Raw genomic sequence first — 16,953 nt, 5'->3', positions numbered from 1 at the left:
CGATAAATCAAGTTTATCAATGAATCAAACATGTAGTTTTTGAAGATTTAATGTTTGGAAAATCTTTTTACGATCACGCCCCATGGGTTTTCATTGTCCAGAACAATCTAGTGTGTCTGGGGCGGCCATCTTGTCTGGCAAAGGTGTTTTACAGCCATCTTAATAAGGATCGTATTCCAGACTCTTAACTTTCTGAACGAATGATTAGAGATTTAAATATGAGTAGAGATTAGCAATGCTTGCGAGCAATTGATGGTGTTAGCTCTTAGCATGTCATGACAGTCATGAGACGGTAATACAGCGACAGTTTTCAGTCAGATTTGCTGCAGGACTGACTGCTACTGGAGATTCTTCCTGCCCATTGCATCATCAGCCACAACAACTTTATGAAGATGTCCAGATGATATAAGTTACGACATTTAATTTTTTCTTGGGATAAATACAGTATTTGAATTTAAAAAAACTAAATCTGAGTCTAAAGAAAAGTCAGAATCAGGCTTTTTCTAGCCTAGTCATAAAAGCCTTCTGAAAAGTCTGAATTAAAATCTTAAAAAATTCTGATATTAGCTAGAATTATTTCCCTCAGTCGCCGTATTCCTCTTCTGTAAAGGTGTGCGATAATAGTTTATCTGATTCTGAAGGTACAGTTGAACAACTTTTAAATCGCGCTTAAACGCGTGGGACTGTGTGTAAATTATCGCGAGAGGTCGAAGCTTCAAACCTACCCATGAGCCTTTGCGATTCCTCTTTCTAGCCGGCGCCTGAGAATGGGTACGTGTTTTCTTGCATTGCTCGAAGACAGAATCCTTGTCCATCTCGTTTTTTATCGGCGGAATATTATCAAAATGGTTCGCCTTACTGCTGCTTAATCATTTTTAAATATTTCTAGCTCGAACTTTGATTCGCAAATGCAATAGATGATGTTTTATAATGTAATTTTCAGTAGCTGTGTGAAATGCTCCAAGATGGCTGCTCGCATCACCCATTTCTAGCTAACTCCTGCAGGTGAAGTGTGTCCCATATAAGGTGTACAGAGCTTCTAAATTTGATTTAGATATTTTATTACATGTTAGTGTGAGTTTTAATGCTTGTTGGGTTTGTAAAAGTTGACGTTTAGATGTGTAAACATTGTAAAGCTAAAGTGAAGGCTGTTAGCATAAGCTAGTGCGCTAGCAGATATCATGTCATGCTGCTTTTGATATTAAGGGCAGAAAGCGCACATTTGAATGTTTTTTAGGAACTAGCTGGTTAGAAATTTTAGCTGATGCATGTTTAGATATTTTATGTGATATGTTCAATCTCTAGTAACAGCAAAGACAAAGTATTCAAGGAAGTAGAATTTGAATCACAATGTGTTTTTATATTTCTGTWAGYTCACCTGAAATTGCTTGAGTGACGTGATGAAACTCTTATAAGCGGATTCCAAGTTCAGAATGCGGACAAACCTTACCTTGGAGAACTGATCACTCAAGCAAAAGATTGTTTTCAATCAATATCGTGGTAGCAACTATGATGTGACACATTTTTGTAAACATTTTTCCAGGTATCTCAAGGGATAACTGGCACAAACGCCGCAAGACCGGCGGTAAACGCAAGCCCTACCACAAGAAAAGGAAGTATGAGCTCGGTCGCCCACCTGCAAACACAAAGGTTAGAGAAAAGGCAGTTTAGTGTTAAATGTGGAGCAGCGTGAGAGATGAAAACTTGCCCTTAGGTAGGCTCCTATTTGAGCCGTTTTGGTTCAAAGCTTTGAGCTTACCAATGGTAGGACTTGTCATAGTTACACTGACACGCAGAGTTAAACATTTGCTTTTGCTGCTGCTGTAGAAATTATGTGCGCTTTAATGGAGCGTGTAATCGTTGCAGATCGGAGCTCGCCGCATCCACACAGTGAGGGTCCGTGGTGGGAACAAGAAGTACCGTGCTCTGAGGTTGGATGGTGGAAACTTCTCATGGGGCTCTGAGGGTGAGTGTTTCTTTAAATTTCCTGTGAGTCCTCTTTCCATGATGAGAACTTTGTCAGTTCTGCTACTGAGTGCAAGTGGTGAAACCAAAGACTCTGAGAAAAAAAAAAAAAAGTCCTGTAAAAATATTTTTTATTTCAAAGAAGGTGTTCTTGTTCTGATTTTTGCTTCACTTTGTTTTATCAGGCTGCACACGCAAGACCAGGATCATCGATGTAGTCTACAACGCCTCCAACAACGAGCTGGTCAGAACCAAGACCCTGGTGAAGAACTGCATCGTCCTGGTCGACAGCCTTCCCTTCAGACAGTGGTATGAGGCGCACTACGCCACTCCTCTGGGACGCAAGAAGGGAGCCAAGCTGGTACGTGTCATACATTTAAACTATATTTAAAGATGATGTTCAACATGTAAGATGCAAATTGATGCCATCTTCACATTTTGATAGGATTGGGTGATCTGTACTTAACGTTTTATTACAATATGTTGTGGTACTGTTGTGATGATGATTAAAGTGACAGTAAGTACTATTTATTACTACATTTTCAGCCTCTGACTATTACAAAGCAATCAGCTGCACAAACTAAAAACTTCCCATTTGTAAAACACTATTCAACACAAATCACATACAGAAGTGTGATTTGCATGATTTGTCCTTGGATTTGCATCTAGTCATATATTCAGATGTATTGATATTTATCAATACTTTCATGTCAGTGGAGAAAATGGTAAAATTAACAATCCCAATAATAAAAGGAAAAAATTAATTGAAATTTAATGTGACAAAGATAAATCCAAATTTTAGATAATGATCTGCGGTTTCACAATTGGTTGTGGTTCATTTATGCCCCTCATTTGTCTAAATGTTAACAAAATGCTGAAGCCAATGATCATAAAATGTGATTTGGACAATTTGCTTTTAATACAACTCAGTCTGTTCTTCTAGCATTCAAACAGCTCTGAATTAGAAAACATGTGAAATTGTCCTTCATGCGTTTCTGTTTTCATGATTTAATTACAAACTACTGGGAAACTTTGAACTTTACATCTGGAAAAAAAGTATTTTTGAAATAAAAAATTATTAGTTTAAGAGCTGACATTTTGAGATGTTTACAAGTGATATCAGTTAAAACATCCGGTTTACATAATACTTGTATTTTTAATCTCCATCAAGTCTTTCCGTGATGATAACTTTGACCAGTTCTGCTACTGAATGGAAGTGGTGACATCMGAGTCTCTGAGAAAGACGAGCGAGCAGCAACAWAAACAATCAGCAGAGTGTTAATATCTACAGAGATTATTTGTTATTCTAATAAGTTGTTTCCTGTCCTGCTGCAGACCCCTGAGGAGGAGGAGATCCTGAACAAGAAAAGGTCCAAAAAGATCCAGAAGAAGTACGAAGAGCGTAAAAAGACAGCCAAGATCAGCACTCTCCTGGAGGAGCAGTTCCTGCAGGGAAAACTCCTCGGTAGGTCAAAGATCCGACCCACTACTAAAACTAAACAAGGAGCCTGAAAACAGAATTTCATGATATTAAAGTTTTAAAAAGGGAATAATTCTGTAAATCTCTGTAAAAGAACTCACTCTTAAAGTTTTGCTTAGTGTTAGTAAATTTTGACTTAATTTGTAGTTTCATTTCTGGGTTCCCAAGAGATAAAATCCATCTTCAAACTACTAGTTTGGTCAGAAATGTTCTTTGTTTTGGAAATTCTGCTTTTAGTTTGGCATATGGGTGAGTCACGCTGACAATACGGGTCATTAAAACTGTCAGAAGAAAACAATTTTCCAGGGTTTAATGTTTACTAAAGCAAATTCACAATGGCGTCTAAGGGTCATACTATGAAAATCTAAAGAATAAAATTACGACAAGAAAGTTGTAACATTAAARCTTCATCTTAATTTTTCATTATAAAGTTAAAAGAAGTCTTATTACCAGAATAAACTTGTATGAGAATAAAGTTGAAATACTTTGAGTCAAGTCTTAAGAGTCGTAATATTACGCCTCGTATGATTTTATACTTATACAAACGTATAAAAGTTGGATTATCTTACAACTTTGTTACTTTACAAAGTAACATAACTACTTGTAATATTACTTTATTTCCATGCGACTATTCTTGTACGACTTGATAGGTCTTTTCATAATTTCCCGGTTTTATTCTCATAGKACTTTGTAATGTTACTTTATTCAGTGGCTTCTAGTAATATTATGACTTTTTGTAATTTTGCGATTTTAGTATTGTATGACTTCGTAATATTACGATTTTCTTGTATGACTATATTTTATTGATTTTATTCTCGTATGACTTCCTAACATTCTACTTTTGTAATACGACTGTCCTCATACAATTTCATTCTCATAGCTTTATTTTTCTTTGTTCTAATTAGCTCTAATACTCTGTTGTTCAAATTTCACTGCTTTATTATATAATCTTTAGAACTTTAAAGCTGTAAATGAACATATCTTTAATAAAAAAAATTTTAATCCATATTTATATTTTTAACACCCGATTTCTGCTTCAGTTCTTCCTAATAGTTAATTTTTTCCTTGTTTTCCTGCAGGTTGCATCGCCTCCAGACCCGGCCAGTGYGGCAGGGCAGACGGATATCTGCTGGAGGGCAAAGAGCTGGAGTTCTACCTGAGGAAGATCAAGGCCAAGAAGGGCAAATAGATGTACAGCTGTTTGATACAACAATAAAACTCAAATGTCCCACACCTGATCTGATCTCTGAGCTCTTTGTTCTTTGAAAAGCAAACAATTCCTATAAAATCTGTGTAATTTGTGCAGAAGCTGGAAAAATTGTGAACTTTGAAGTAATTCCTGACCTGGTTTTATTTACACACACTAAATGATTTCTAATAAAAATTACATGAGGTTGAGATTAAATATCAGATGTATTCAACCCAGTAATCTGATGCTTTGTAAACTATTTYGTGATAAAATATCAGTTTTATKTCTGGCATATTTCAGTCTTCCATTTAGATGTATTTGAKCTGAATGTCGTCCAACCTGTTTTAGTTTTAATCAAAATGGGTTCTGAGCTGCTGGTGTTTTTAATTTGTGTTTTAACACTTCTGAGACAGTTTTAATTTTCCATTACGTTCAATAAACTGCCATAAACAGTAGAGGTGAACTGCATTAGGTAAGCTGGAGAAACTGGGACAAAAGTCACAGTGGAGATGCCAGGTTGTACACGTGACCAATTTCCATCGCTGWGATTGGTCGAGAGGACGCTAACTTACTGCAGCAGCGGTAKCTAACGTCCAGTCGGGTCAGTTTATGCTGAAGGATCAACAATGCTGCTCAACAAGGTGCGTTTGTTTTCTCTAATTGCTATTCACATAAATATTTCTGTGTATTCACCAGTTAATTTGTGAATGTAAGCTTTAAATCATTGCATTTGCAATGAATTGTATCAGGAAACGAGGCTAGTCGAACCGTTACGTCACATGCTAATGTTAGTTAGCAAGTTGCTATAACGGCTAAAACACTGATAAATAGTTTTCCAACGAGTTTTTGCAAGTATGCTTTTAAGCACAGTTTGAATTATTTTCAGCATCTCCTGGATTTTTAACAACAGACCTGAACACGGGCCTGTGTAAATACCTGCAGTCTCAAGGTCCATTTCAAGGAGCAGGAGAAATATTAGGAAAGAGTGACTGAGTTAAACTGGAACCTGGTCTAAGTAAACTGACTGAAATACCTTTTAGTTTCTGTTAAATGTATTTGGACRTTTTTTGTTGTTCATAACCCCSTTTGAGTATGTTGTTTTTAAAAACTACAGTACTATTTTTCTTGTAAACTTGCCCTTGMCTTTCAGTGTGTTTATATTCTTTGACTTGGTGTAACTACGTTCTTCCATTTTCATCTACCTTACTGCTGGTACACATGAATTTTTCCTCTGCTGGACAATCAATTATTTTCTCTTATATTTYATTCAAATCTGTAAACACAATGTTTAYCTAACTATTCTGCCATACAGTAAGTAGACACAATAAGACGATGACAGGTTCTGTGAATATAATATACGTATCACTGTCCCTCTAAAATCTTTCAAAAAAATYGCAAAGATATATTGTATCATTTGCTGAATATCGCAATATATATTGTATAGTGAGCAGAATATCATGTATTGTATCGTGAGATTATTGTATCACCACAGCCCTAGTTAATACGACAGTTTATTCATAAGACACAGAAACACAAATGGGAATAATAAGCTTCAACCACTGAAGACTTTGATTTTACTGCTCATTCTTTAGTGTTTCAGTTTGTTTACGATGTGCTTAGATGCAGCAGTCAGTGTTGCTTTTRCCAGTAGAAGTGTAATGGTGACCTTTGACCTCCATGCAGGTATTCAGAGCCAGTCTTCGCTCTGGGGTTCGTCTGCAGAGCTCTGGTGCTGCTGCAGCCACTGCAGCTTCCAGCCGCCATGCAGGAGCTCCTGGCTTCTCATTCGGTGAGTGAGAGGAAAACAAGACAATAAGCAATATGTGAATACAGAAAAACGGTGCTGAATCGACTTTTCTTTTTTTAAACTTAATCATCAATGATTATACATTTAATTGATAATTCTGCAGCAGCACAGCACATTTAAATACACYAATAGCTTCACAAGTTTGGACAAACATAAACAACTTTAAAATTTCCAGTAAGTGCAATTAGGAGTATAACAGCCAATGTAAAGTCAATAATAAAGAAACTGACAAAAACAGGTTGACTATGTTGGTCAAACCTGTAAAATTAAATTACAACAAATATTCAAATGGTTCAGAAAGTGCAATTAGGAATTTTAAATATAATGTGAAATAAATAAATCATAGAATTATACTGAATAGATCTGCTCTCATGGATTGGGAACGTCGTCACCAATTACCCAATCTAGAATTTTTTTCCAATATCAAACCAATATATATATTAATATAAGATCGGTGCATCTCCATCGTTACTCCAGTCTAGTGGTTTCTGCTTGTTTCACGCAGACCGATGCACATAAATACTGAAAAGGAAACTGTTCTGATTATTTCTTTTATAATAAATAAAACACATTTTCTTAAAAACAATCTGCAGCCTTGTTCTTTCATGGTTTTTCCCAGGAATCAGATTTTAGAACGAAACCTAATTTCCTCCTGAAAGATTCACTCATAAATATTTGTCGTCATTATTCTCCTTTACAAATGAGTTTGAGTTACACTTTTATTGTTTAGAAAACAATCAAAGTGCATCTATTTGTAGTGAATGAGTAAATTCTTAACTGTTTTTGTTGTTTTCTGAACAGAACTGACGGATCAGCAGAAGGAGTTCCAGCAGCTGGCGAGGCGATTCGCTCGAGAAGAAATGATTCCTGTAGCAGCTGCTTATGACAGAAGTGGAGAAGTATGTTCAGAAAACAAGAGGCTCAAACATACTGCTGAATACTTTCTTTTAAAGTGCAGTTTTACAGAAAAGCTTTAATCTTTTTACCCTTCAGTTGTACAAATTTCCTAAAGATATAAAGCCAAATTTAAATACCAGTGGTGTAACAGTGCATTATTCTATTAGAAAAAATAGTTTTATTATTTGGAAATAGAAAATAGATTTAAATGAAATGAAATGTGGATTTTAGGGAGCCTAATGTTTAAGTTTAATGTGTTTAATGACCTCAACTTTGTCTCCCAGTATCCGTTCCCCATCATCAAGAAGGCTTGGGAGCTCGGCCTGATCAACGGTCACATCCCACAGCAGTACGGTAAGCCATTACTAATTTAATACGTTTCAATAATATACAACCTTTTTTATTGTCAGGAGATTCTAATAACAGAAGCAGATAATTAAATAAATGYGCATTTAATTATCTGTATAAGATGTTTTAAATTTACATTTTAATGCTATAAATGTTATATTACTAATGGTTTATATTTGGTAATGTTTAACTGTTTGGATGGGAGTAGATTGTTGGCAAATAATCACTTTCCCCTTGGGGATCAATAATGTATATTCTGATTATTGACCCAAATCTAAATGTGACGTTTCCTCCAGCCGCTTCTCTTARATGTTGAGTTTTTTCCTTTAAGGTGGGATGGGCCTGTCGATCTTTGACGCCTGCCTGATCACAGAGGAGCTGGCCTACGCCTGCACTGGGATGCAGACGGCCATCGAGGCAAACTCTCTGGGAGTAAGTAACGTAACGCGTGTTTAGAGTCAGTAACGTAACGGATCCAAAACGACGACATCAGAGCAGCTGGTGACGCAGCAGAATTAATCAATTTTATTAAGATATTGTATCATAAACGTAAATTTATTGTTTCAAAACAGATTTTATGSCTCTTGACTTCCTTCCTGATAGTTTTTCCACATCATCAATCATAAGGAGAAGCTCCGTATTAATTAACTTATTGTTTACTTTGCAGCAAATGCCTGTAATTCTTGCTGGAAATGAGGAGCAGAAGAAGAAATACCTGGGAAGGATGGCGGAGGAACCGCTGATGTGTGTAAGTTCAGCACCAGACAAACTGATTTTAGTATAAACGTTGAATAGTTTGGAATATTACCGAAAAGTCCATTTATTTCAGAAACTTTTTCAATAAATGAAACAAATGATTTAGATTAACTACACTCAGATGTTTAATTAATTACACATTAGATTAATTACTTGTCAGTCATTGTAATTAACATTAATTATGATGATTTTTTAAAAACACGATATTTCAAATTAGACCATTAAAAAATGTTTTTAATATAGAAATTAGGACTGGACGATGTGGCTTATGGATAATTATTGATTATTTTTTTGTAATATCTGAAATACTGGCAGACTTTCCTGTTTTATCCACCGTTTTGGCTCCACGCTGTTTATTTTTAAGCATTGAAGATCTGGTAGAATTCAAAACTGTTCAAATTATGTTTAAGGCATCAAATAAACCGTTACCAGAGCAAATACAGAGTCTGGTTTTTCAAAGAGAAGGGGATATAATTTAAAGGGTGACTCAACACTAAGGATTCGTAGTTTACGCACAACAAGAAAGAGGTTTTCTTTCTGTTTGTCGTTCAGAGTTGTGATGCGTCTCGTTTCCTTAGGCGTACTGCGTTACTGAACCCGGAGCCGGTTCTGATGTGGCCGGACTAAAGACCCGAGCCGTGAAGATGGGAGACGAGTACGTYGTTAACGGCCAGAAGATGTGGATTACCAACGGAGGGAAAGCTAACTGGTGTGTATCTACGCCCAGCTGCTCAATCTACGCCCTTTGCTCAATGGGGGTTATGCGGATGCAGTATTGGTAGACATCATGTTACTTGTCTCTTCTKTCCTCAGGTACTTCCTCCTCGCTCGCACCAATCCTGATCCCAAATGTCCAACCAGCAAAGCTTTCACTGGCTTCATCGTGGAAGCGGATTCTCCAGGGATTCAGATCGGAAGGAAGGTAAGCAGTGTTTAGACATCTTTGAAGTCTTAAATGTATCTAAAATTAAGGCCTTAAAATCTYTTTAATTCGTATAATTAAGGCCTTTAAATCTCACCACCGGCTCTCTTCTATTGCTAATCCATAAGATGCTAAATTCATTGTGTGCATAAATCTTGGCACTACTACTATATAAAATACATTTGTACATTTCTCTCATGATACAAGTCTTAAATTTAATTCATAATGGTCTTACAAAGTCTTAAACCTGAGTTGGTGAAACCTGCAGAAACCCTGGTAAGCAGGGCCTCTTACTAAAGCTGTGAGCGTCTCTGTAAATCAAACTAAATTAATTTAGCGACTTTGTTAACGATGAACAGTCAATATCTTCTGCCCAGCCAGGATGGTTCATGCTTGTGGCGTTTTCTGGCCCATTTTGTCCTTCCAGGAGATGAATATGGGCCAGAAATGCTCGGACACCAGAGGCATCACGTTCGAGGACGTCAGGATACCAAAGGAGAACGTTCTGATCGCAGAGGGAGCCGGGTTCAAGATCGCCATGGGTGCCTTCGACAACACCAGACCCCCCGTAAGAGCTCCAGTTACAACCAAATTATTCAAATTCATAAACATTTTCTTACAACATATTTACCATAAACAAGTGAAAAGAGAGCAGGAAGAAGAAAATATATTGTAATAACCTGCCTCTTTTATCATAAAATACATTTTCTGAGTTGTAACCATTAAATCAGCAATGTAAGTTGCAAACAATCCATCGTTGTCATAATTTACTCAGAAGTCTATAAGACTTAATAATTTGTCTTGTAAATGGTTTTGATTTATAGTAAAGCAGTTTTTCATCATCTAAATTGCTCCATAATTTTACTCCATCCATCAAAATGCACATTTGTTTTAAACTAGTTCAGTTTTTACCTTTTAAATGTATTTATTTTATCTCTTGAGACTGAGAAAAATACATTTTCTAAACTAATTGTCAATAATATTTTCTAGTTTTAAACATATAGCATTTTTAAATAAATCAAGTCCCTCTAGTTTCAATATTTGAATAAACGGTACGTTCTCACTTTATATGAAATTCACATTAACTTTCCTTTGTGTCACAAAAAGCGTTTGGTTTTTTATTTGTTGGTTTTTGTCAAAACGGTGCCATCAAACCAAACGAGTAAATGTCCTCAGTTCGTAATAATTTAAGTGATCAAATGTTTCCCATGTTCTGTCTCATATGTTCCACATTTAAATGTATTTCTGTTTAGTTTTCTGTTAACTAATGCGACTTTATGCCAGGTGGCAGCCGGAGCAACAGGCCTGGCCCAGAGGGCCCTGGACGAAGCCACCAACTACGCCCTGGAGAGGAAAACCTTCGGCAAAGTTATTGCTGAGGTTAGTTTGTTCAAAGCTCGAGCATTTAAATCATGTTGTGGATGGAAAGGTTTCAGAGGAAAAGTTAAAATCACTAAGTGAGAAGTGAAAATAAAACGAGGAACACACTTTCGAATGCCGGCTTTCTGTGTTTCCATCTGAAAACACAAACATTCATGCAACTTAATCATTGCTCACAGAACAGAAAGATGGGTTCTGATTAATGTGCTGCATTGCAATGAAACATTGTGTACATTTAGATCAACATCAGTTGTAATTATTATGTTTTTCATATAGAAACACCAGCATAACCAAACGTCTAACTATAACTAGCAGGACCGATGCAGTCTGAGGCTCACAAAACACACAACAAGCTACACCGTCGTGTTTTCATAATGGAAATTAAGCAAAAAAAATCAACCCTTTCCGAATGCCTTCTTAAAACCTTGTCTTTAGCGGATCAAGCAGTGTAATTTTTTTTTTTCTCTGTGTTAATAGGTGAACAGCTAAAACTACAATTCTTCCTATTTTGGTATGATTTACCCAATATACACGCTTTTGACTGGATGATTCGTACAACGTCGTTTTTGTACCATTAACTACCATGCTATTTGCCACACTTTTAGTCTCCTCTTCCACCAGTAGGTGGCGCCTCAAACCACATAAAGCTACAGAAATAGAACTTGGGAAGGAGATTAGTTATGGAAGATCAGAATGTAAAATTTTAACATTCTGAATTTTCCCCTCAGAATTCAGATTTTAATCTCAGAATTTAGGCTTTTTATTTCAGAATTCTTGTTTTCCCATGGTTTTGGTTTCTTTTTAAATATATTTTTCTTTTAACAGAATTTTGATGGATTTTCCCTATGAATTCTGACTTTATTTTCAGAATGTGGAATTTTATTTCCCCCAGAATTCATCTGTTTCTTTTTTCTCAGATTTTTTTTTCCAGATTTTTTTTTCTGATTCTGTGTGAATCCATATCAAAATCCAAATAAATAACCAAATATTCTTTGATTCAAATCAGTTATCTTGATTTATATCAGTTATGTTGTTTGCATTAAAAAATAATCACATAACTCTTTCCTCCTTGTTATAGGATTTGTAAAGCTGGGTTTTATCTACATTGAAATATTGTCCCAAATTTGTTTATTTGATTTAAGTTTTAAGAATAGATTTGCCTGATGATGCATAAACAATGTGAAATATTCTGAAACTGAGGAAAAAGTCAGAGTTTTAGCCCTAATCCTCTATCCATAGCCATACATTAACTAAAGCAATTGGCTAATAAACTCGGGTGTAACTGTTGTATTTCTGCTGAGGCCTTTCTACCAGGATGATTACGGTGTCTGTGTTCTTGCTCTGCAGCACCAGGCCGTGTCATTCCTCCTGGCTGAAATGGCCATGAAGGTGGAGCTGGCCCGGATGGGGTACCAGCGATCCGCCTGGGAAGTGGACCAGGGCCGCAGGAACACCTACTACGCCTCCATCGCCAAGGCCTTCGCCGGAGACATCGCCAACCAGGTGGCCGCCGACGCCGTCCAGATCTTTGGAGGAAACGGCTTCAACAGCGAATACCCGGTAGAGAAGCTGATGAGGGACGCCAAGATCTACCAGGTGAGAAAGATCGCTTCATTTAGATAAAAACTGAAGTTATTATGTTTGGACATAAAGAGGAATGATCTAGAGTCAACGCACAGCTTCAGTTATTACAACTGGAAACTAGAGATCAGTGTGATAGACTCAGACCTGAACTTTCAGAAACACATAAAGGTAGTTTCAAAGTCGGCATTCTGTCACCTGAAGAACATTTCCAGGATTAAAGGACTAATGTCCCAGGAAGTTCTAGAGAAACTCCTCCATACGTTTATCTTTAGTCACATGAATTACTGCAACAGTGTCCTAACAGGTCTGCTAAGATGATCCAGAACGCTGCTGCTGGTGTCCTGACTWAAACCAGTTACAGATCTCATCACCCCAGTTCTAAAGTCCTTCACTGGCTCCCTGTAGCTCAGAGAGTAGACTTTAAGATACTGTTGCTAGTTTATAAATCACTGAACGGCTTAAAGATCTGCTGTTGTCATAGCAACCTTCCAGACCTCTCAGGTCTTCTGGTTCTGGTCCTGCTCTACGTCTCCAGAACCAGAATCAAACATGGAGAAGCAGCATTCGGCTTCTACGCACCACAAAACTGGATCAAACTTCCTGAAAACTGCTAAACAGCTGAAACATTGAGTGCCTCTAAATCTAGACTAAAAACCCAGCTGGGTGCTTTTGAAACATTATAAATGAAACTTTAATCAATCTGATGTGTAACGATGACACTCAGCAAAATGTAATATTTACTGGTTTTACTGTGTGTTTTTGCTTTTTGATGATATAAAGCATTTTGAACTGCCTTGTTGTTGAAATGTGCTATACATATAAACCTGATTAATGTATTCAAAAACAACTCTGATCTATTTTATCTGTAGATCTATGAAGGCACGGCTCAAATCCAGAGGCTCATTATCGCCAGAGAACACCTGGGAAGATTCAAGAAGTGAAGCCGATCGTCCTCATCCTCAGTGATTCTCTGTTAGCCTGTGGCTCCTGTACATAACGCGGTTCTGTAAAACGGATCCGGCCGCTGACCCGGGATGCAGCTCCAATGTTTTCTGCCTTGACGAAAGATTCAGATCATCAATCTGAGTCACCAGGTCCTCATTCTGCTGATTCAAACGATAAAACCTACTTTAAATGTGACGATTTAAACTCGTTTCCAAGCCCAAAATAACACAGAACGCTGTAAAAAATACAATTTCTTCAGTGAACCGTTTAACTGCTTATAGCTTTAATCAGAAATGCATATTTAAGCATTGATCAGTCATTGGTTCTCAGTCTGAACTAAAGCTGCTGTAAATCTTGTGCATCAGTGACTCAGATCCAGTTTTCTGTAAGGATTTATTGTGGCTCACATCTTCAGCCTTTTAATAATAATCTTGCTCATTATTTTTGCCATATTTTGCCTTGAACATCCGTCTGACTTTAAGATCAAATTTGTAATATAACTTTAACTTTGAACAGAATGTGTAGAAAGATGTTTTGAAGTCTGTATTGCATGTCTAAAAAAGCTGTTTTTTTTTCTATCTTATCAATAATATTTTGCCTGTTTTTGCATTTAAAATGAGATTTAAACAGTTTTACAGTCAGATTTCTTCAGACTTCACTGGTGTTGGATGCATTTCTGTACTGTAACGTTTTTTTCTGTGTTCGGACCCCCCCCCCCCATCTCCCCGACCAGCCCCTTGAATTCCCCTTCCTCTTCTAACCCCGAGGCTCTGACAATTATTCATCTTCAAAAATACTTTCTTAAACCCATAGGGAATTACAGTAAATGTTGTAACTAATTTTTTCAATTTCTTCAAAGAGTTATTAAAGATGGTGATGCTGTTGGCAAGAAAGATCTCTTGTAGCTTTGTGTCATGGTGTGGGAACTATCATCTCATCTATAATTTAAACAAAGGAGAGGATTGTGGATTTCAGGAGACGGGGTTAGATCTGTCATGGGAGAAGAAGTGGATGTGGTTAAGGGAAAATAAATACCTTGGTGTTCATCTGGGCAACAGACTGGACTGGAGATGTACAGTGAAGCATCTGGACCAGTGGTCTTAACCTTTTTTGAGGTACTGAACCCATCAGATTCACATGCGCATTCACTGAACCCTTCTTTCGTGATTAAAAAAACATTTTTTTTCCAAATTCAATACATAGGGGTGACCCAACTAGAGTCTAGTTGGGTCTCCCCATGATCACCAAGTCTTCTTAAAAGGTAGAGTCTCTGAGATCAGTTCTTCAAAATATAGTCAGTGTTTTCAGCAAAGTTGAGCTGACTGTCCAACAACCCATGGTATTTAAAATTTGCCACAGTGTGAAGTCAAATCAGAAAAGAAAAAAAAAATGATGGAAAAAAAAAAAAGCCATGCGCTTCCACACGGACCTAAAAGAGGGACGGACAAGAAAAAAAAGAAGATGCAAGTGAGAGCCGCCAAACAAAGAGGACAGGAGTTTGCGGACTTTTGAATCACAGATCCTATCCAACCTGTGTACACTCTAAAAAGAAAAAAGTTGATCCAACTTAATTGAATTACTTCTGTAGGTAACAAGTAATTCAATTAGGTTTAATCAACATAATTTTTTTAGTTTGTTTAACTTGATAAATGTAGGTCAGTCTAACTTAATTTATTTACTTTATTTCATATACAAATTTTTAATCCCTCTGACTTAAATTTATAGAAAGTCAACTCAAAAATGTAAGTTGTTCTAACTTAAAAAATGAAACTACCCCAAAGTCGTTTAGTACATATTTTGTACTTATAATATTGCTTAAATATAAATCACTTTTGAAGTATGTTTTAGCTTTTATAGGAGTAAAATTCCTTTACACTACTCAAAAACTCAACTTGATTATAATAACAAATTTACATTGCACAATTAGAAAATGTTTAATTTTATTGTKAAATCACAAACTTACAGATTTTTCACAACGTATACACTGAACATACTACACAGATCTTTTGCTTTTCTGCTTAATTGGGTTAGCTTTTTAGTAAACTCAACATGGGGTATCCTAAGTCCAGTTCTGGAGAGCTACCATCCTCCAACTTTCAGATAAATCCAATCTCCAAATAAAATGAACTGCTCATTACTATGTCTCTGCTCAGCTGAGCGTCTGCTGGTGTGTGAATTCAGCAAGGTGGTATTGAAATAGTCCATCTGAAAGTTGCACATTGATGGCTCTCCAGGACAAACCTTGGACATCCCTGTGTGAGCTTGTAGAATCCATACCACAAGTCCTCCTAAAATAAAGGAAATCAACATTCTCAATCCCTAAACTGTTTTTTACATAAAATGAAACAACATTTGTGACTGTTTTTAACATCTTCAAGAACAAACAGAAAACGAGCAATGACATCTACATCCTTTCAAACAAGGGCGTGGGGTCATGGCTGCAGCATTTAAACCATGTCCGATACTTAAGTTAACTGACATCAGAACAGAATAGTAAACATTAAGCACTGCTTAACCTAAATTGAAAAAAAAAAAAACGCTGTGAAAGTGTCTGTGAACAATACTACAGCAGCCTACTAATGCTGTGGCTTTAATATACACAATGTCCCAAAAGACATTCAAAAAGTTCAGTCCCTTGAGGTTAAGCTTCCAAAACACGGACCCCTCATGTTCAAACACAAAGACAGAAAATAATATGTCCTTTTGCACAGGATGCAATTGTCTTCACTGTGAGGTCTGAAGTCTTCCAAACAAATACTGAACTTAGGAGACATCTTGTGTTGGTCAAGTTGCATGAAGATTTTTTGAAACACTTCAAATGTGAAGCGCAGAGGCTTTGGATAAGCCAGGTTAAGGGCATATATCAAACCCAGAAGCAGGGCACATGCTGAGGCAACTGAAGTCAGGTCATGCAACACCTCCACTCCCTCAATGACAATGCCAATGTCTTCTGGGGATTCTTTCAATCCCTCTCCCTCCTCCCGAATCACAAACACTGCCAGGGTGAGYTGTTTGAGTTCCATCTGGGCATCATCTCCACTGCTGCCCTGTAGTGAGATAAACAATATGTTAAACTTGAAGACTGTAACTAATCTGTCAATTTAAAAATAAATGCCTTATAAACACAAGCATTAAGTATAAGCGTATACGTGTACAGCTTGTGAATTGAAGAGAATCGTTTATGGCATCTGAAATATTCTTGATAAATTTTCAAAGTTCAGTTGCATTACAATTTGAATTAGTCAAAGGGTGATATTTAATGTTTTTTTAAAAGATAATGCAAGCATGTAACTTTAYATGTGTTTTGTCATATTGCAGGCTTTAGCTTAAACAAATTTGTAGATTATACATCGAAGCAGAATAGTAATCCAAGCCAATGGTCATCTTAGGTTGAAAATCAACACAAAATGCTTATTTCTGTTGCTTATCAGATATTTTGGAGCTGGTATGAAAATAGCATGACTAAAACAGTCTTATTAACTTGTTTTTATTATGTTAGTGAACAGGAAATGAAGTTTATAGTGAAGTTAGATAATGGTCTCTGCTGAAAAGCAAAGCACACCACTGCTGGATTTAAGCAGGACATAGCCATGTTAAATTTACAATTCTGACACCAAATCTGCCTGCTGTATTAAAACAGATGTTTACATATAGAAAAGCCAGGCCAGAAATAATTTAAA

At 36.6% G+C, this 16,953-nt stretch overlaps 2 protein-coding genes across 2 annotated transcripts; both read left to right on the top strand.

The window, feature by feature from the left end:
* Nucleotides 1-701: 701 nt before the first annotated feature.
* On the top strand, nucleotides 702-4,683 carry LOC103479934 (40S ribosomal protein S8). The gene is made up of 6 exons (XM_008434645.2): nucleotides 702-771; nucleotides 1,544-1,650; nucleotides 1,867-1,966; nucleotides 2,151-2,326; nucleotides 3,301-3,430; nucleotides 4,525-4,683. The coding sequence occupies exons 1-6, from the start codon at nucleotides 768-770 to the stop codon at nucleotides 4,632-4,634; spliced, it is 627 nt and encodes a 208-aa protein (XP_008432867.1). The 5' UTR covers nucleotides 702-767; the 3' UTR covers nucleotides 4,635-4,683.
* A 486-nt stretch (nucleotides 4,684-5,169) lies between these two features.
* acadm (acyl-CoA dehydrogenase medium chain) lies at nucleotides 5,170-14,168 on the top strand. Its single transcript, XM_008434644.1, has 12 exons — nucleotides 5,170-5,275; nucleotides 6,318-6,423; nucleotides 7,243-7,340; nucleotides 7,623-7,692; nucleotides 8,018-8,118; nucleotides 8,354-8,434; nucleotides 9,021-9,151; nucleotides 9,256-9,364; nucleotides 9,792-9,932; nucleotides 10,649-10,744; nucleotides 12,092-12,340; nucleotides 13,198-14,168. Exons 1-12 carry the CDS (start codon nucleotides 5,261-5,263, stop codon nucleotides 13,267-13,269), a joined length of 1,269 nt encoding a protein of 422 aa, XP_008432866.1. The 5' UTR covers nucleotides 5,170-5,260; the 3' UTR covers nucleotides 13,270-14,168.
* Nucleotides 14,169-16,953: the final 2,785 nt, after the last annotated feature.

This window comes from Poecilia reticulata, linkage group LG17 (genome assembly GCF_000633615.1).
Source record: "Poecilia reticulata strain Guanapo linkage group LG17, Guppy_female_1.0+MT, whole genome shotgun sequence".
Taxonomy (NCBI): Eukaryota; Metazoa; Chordata; class Actinopteri; order Cyprinodontiformes; family Poeciliidae; genus Poecilia; species Poecilia reticulata.
The sequence above is the reverse complement of the archived record's forward strand: the minus strand, read 5'-3'. Positions and strand labels throughout refer to the sequence as shown.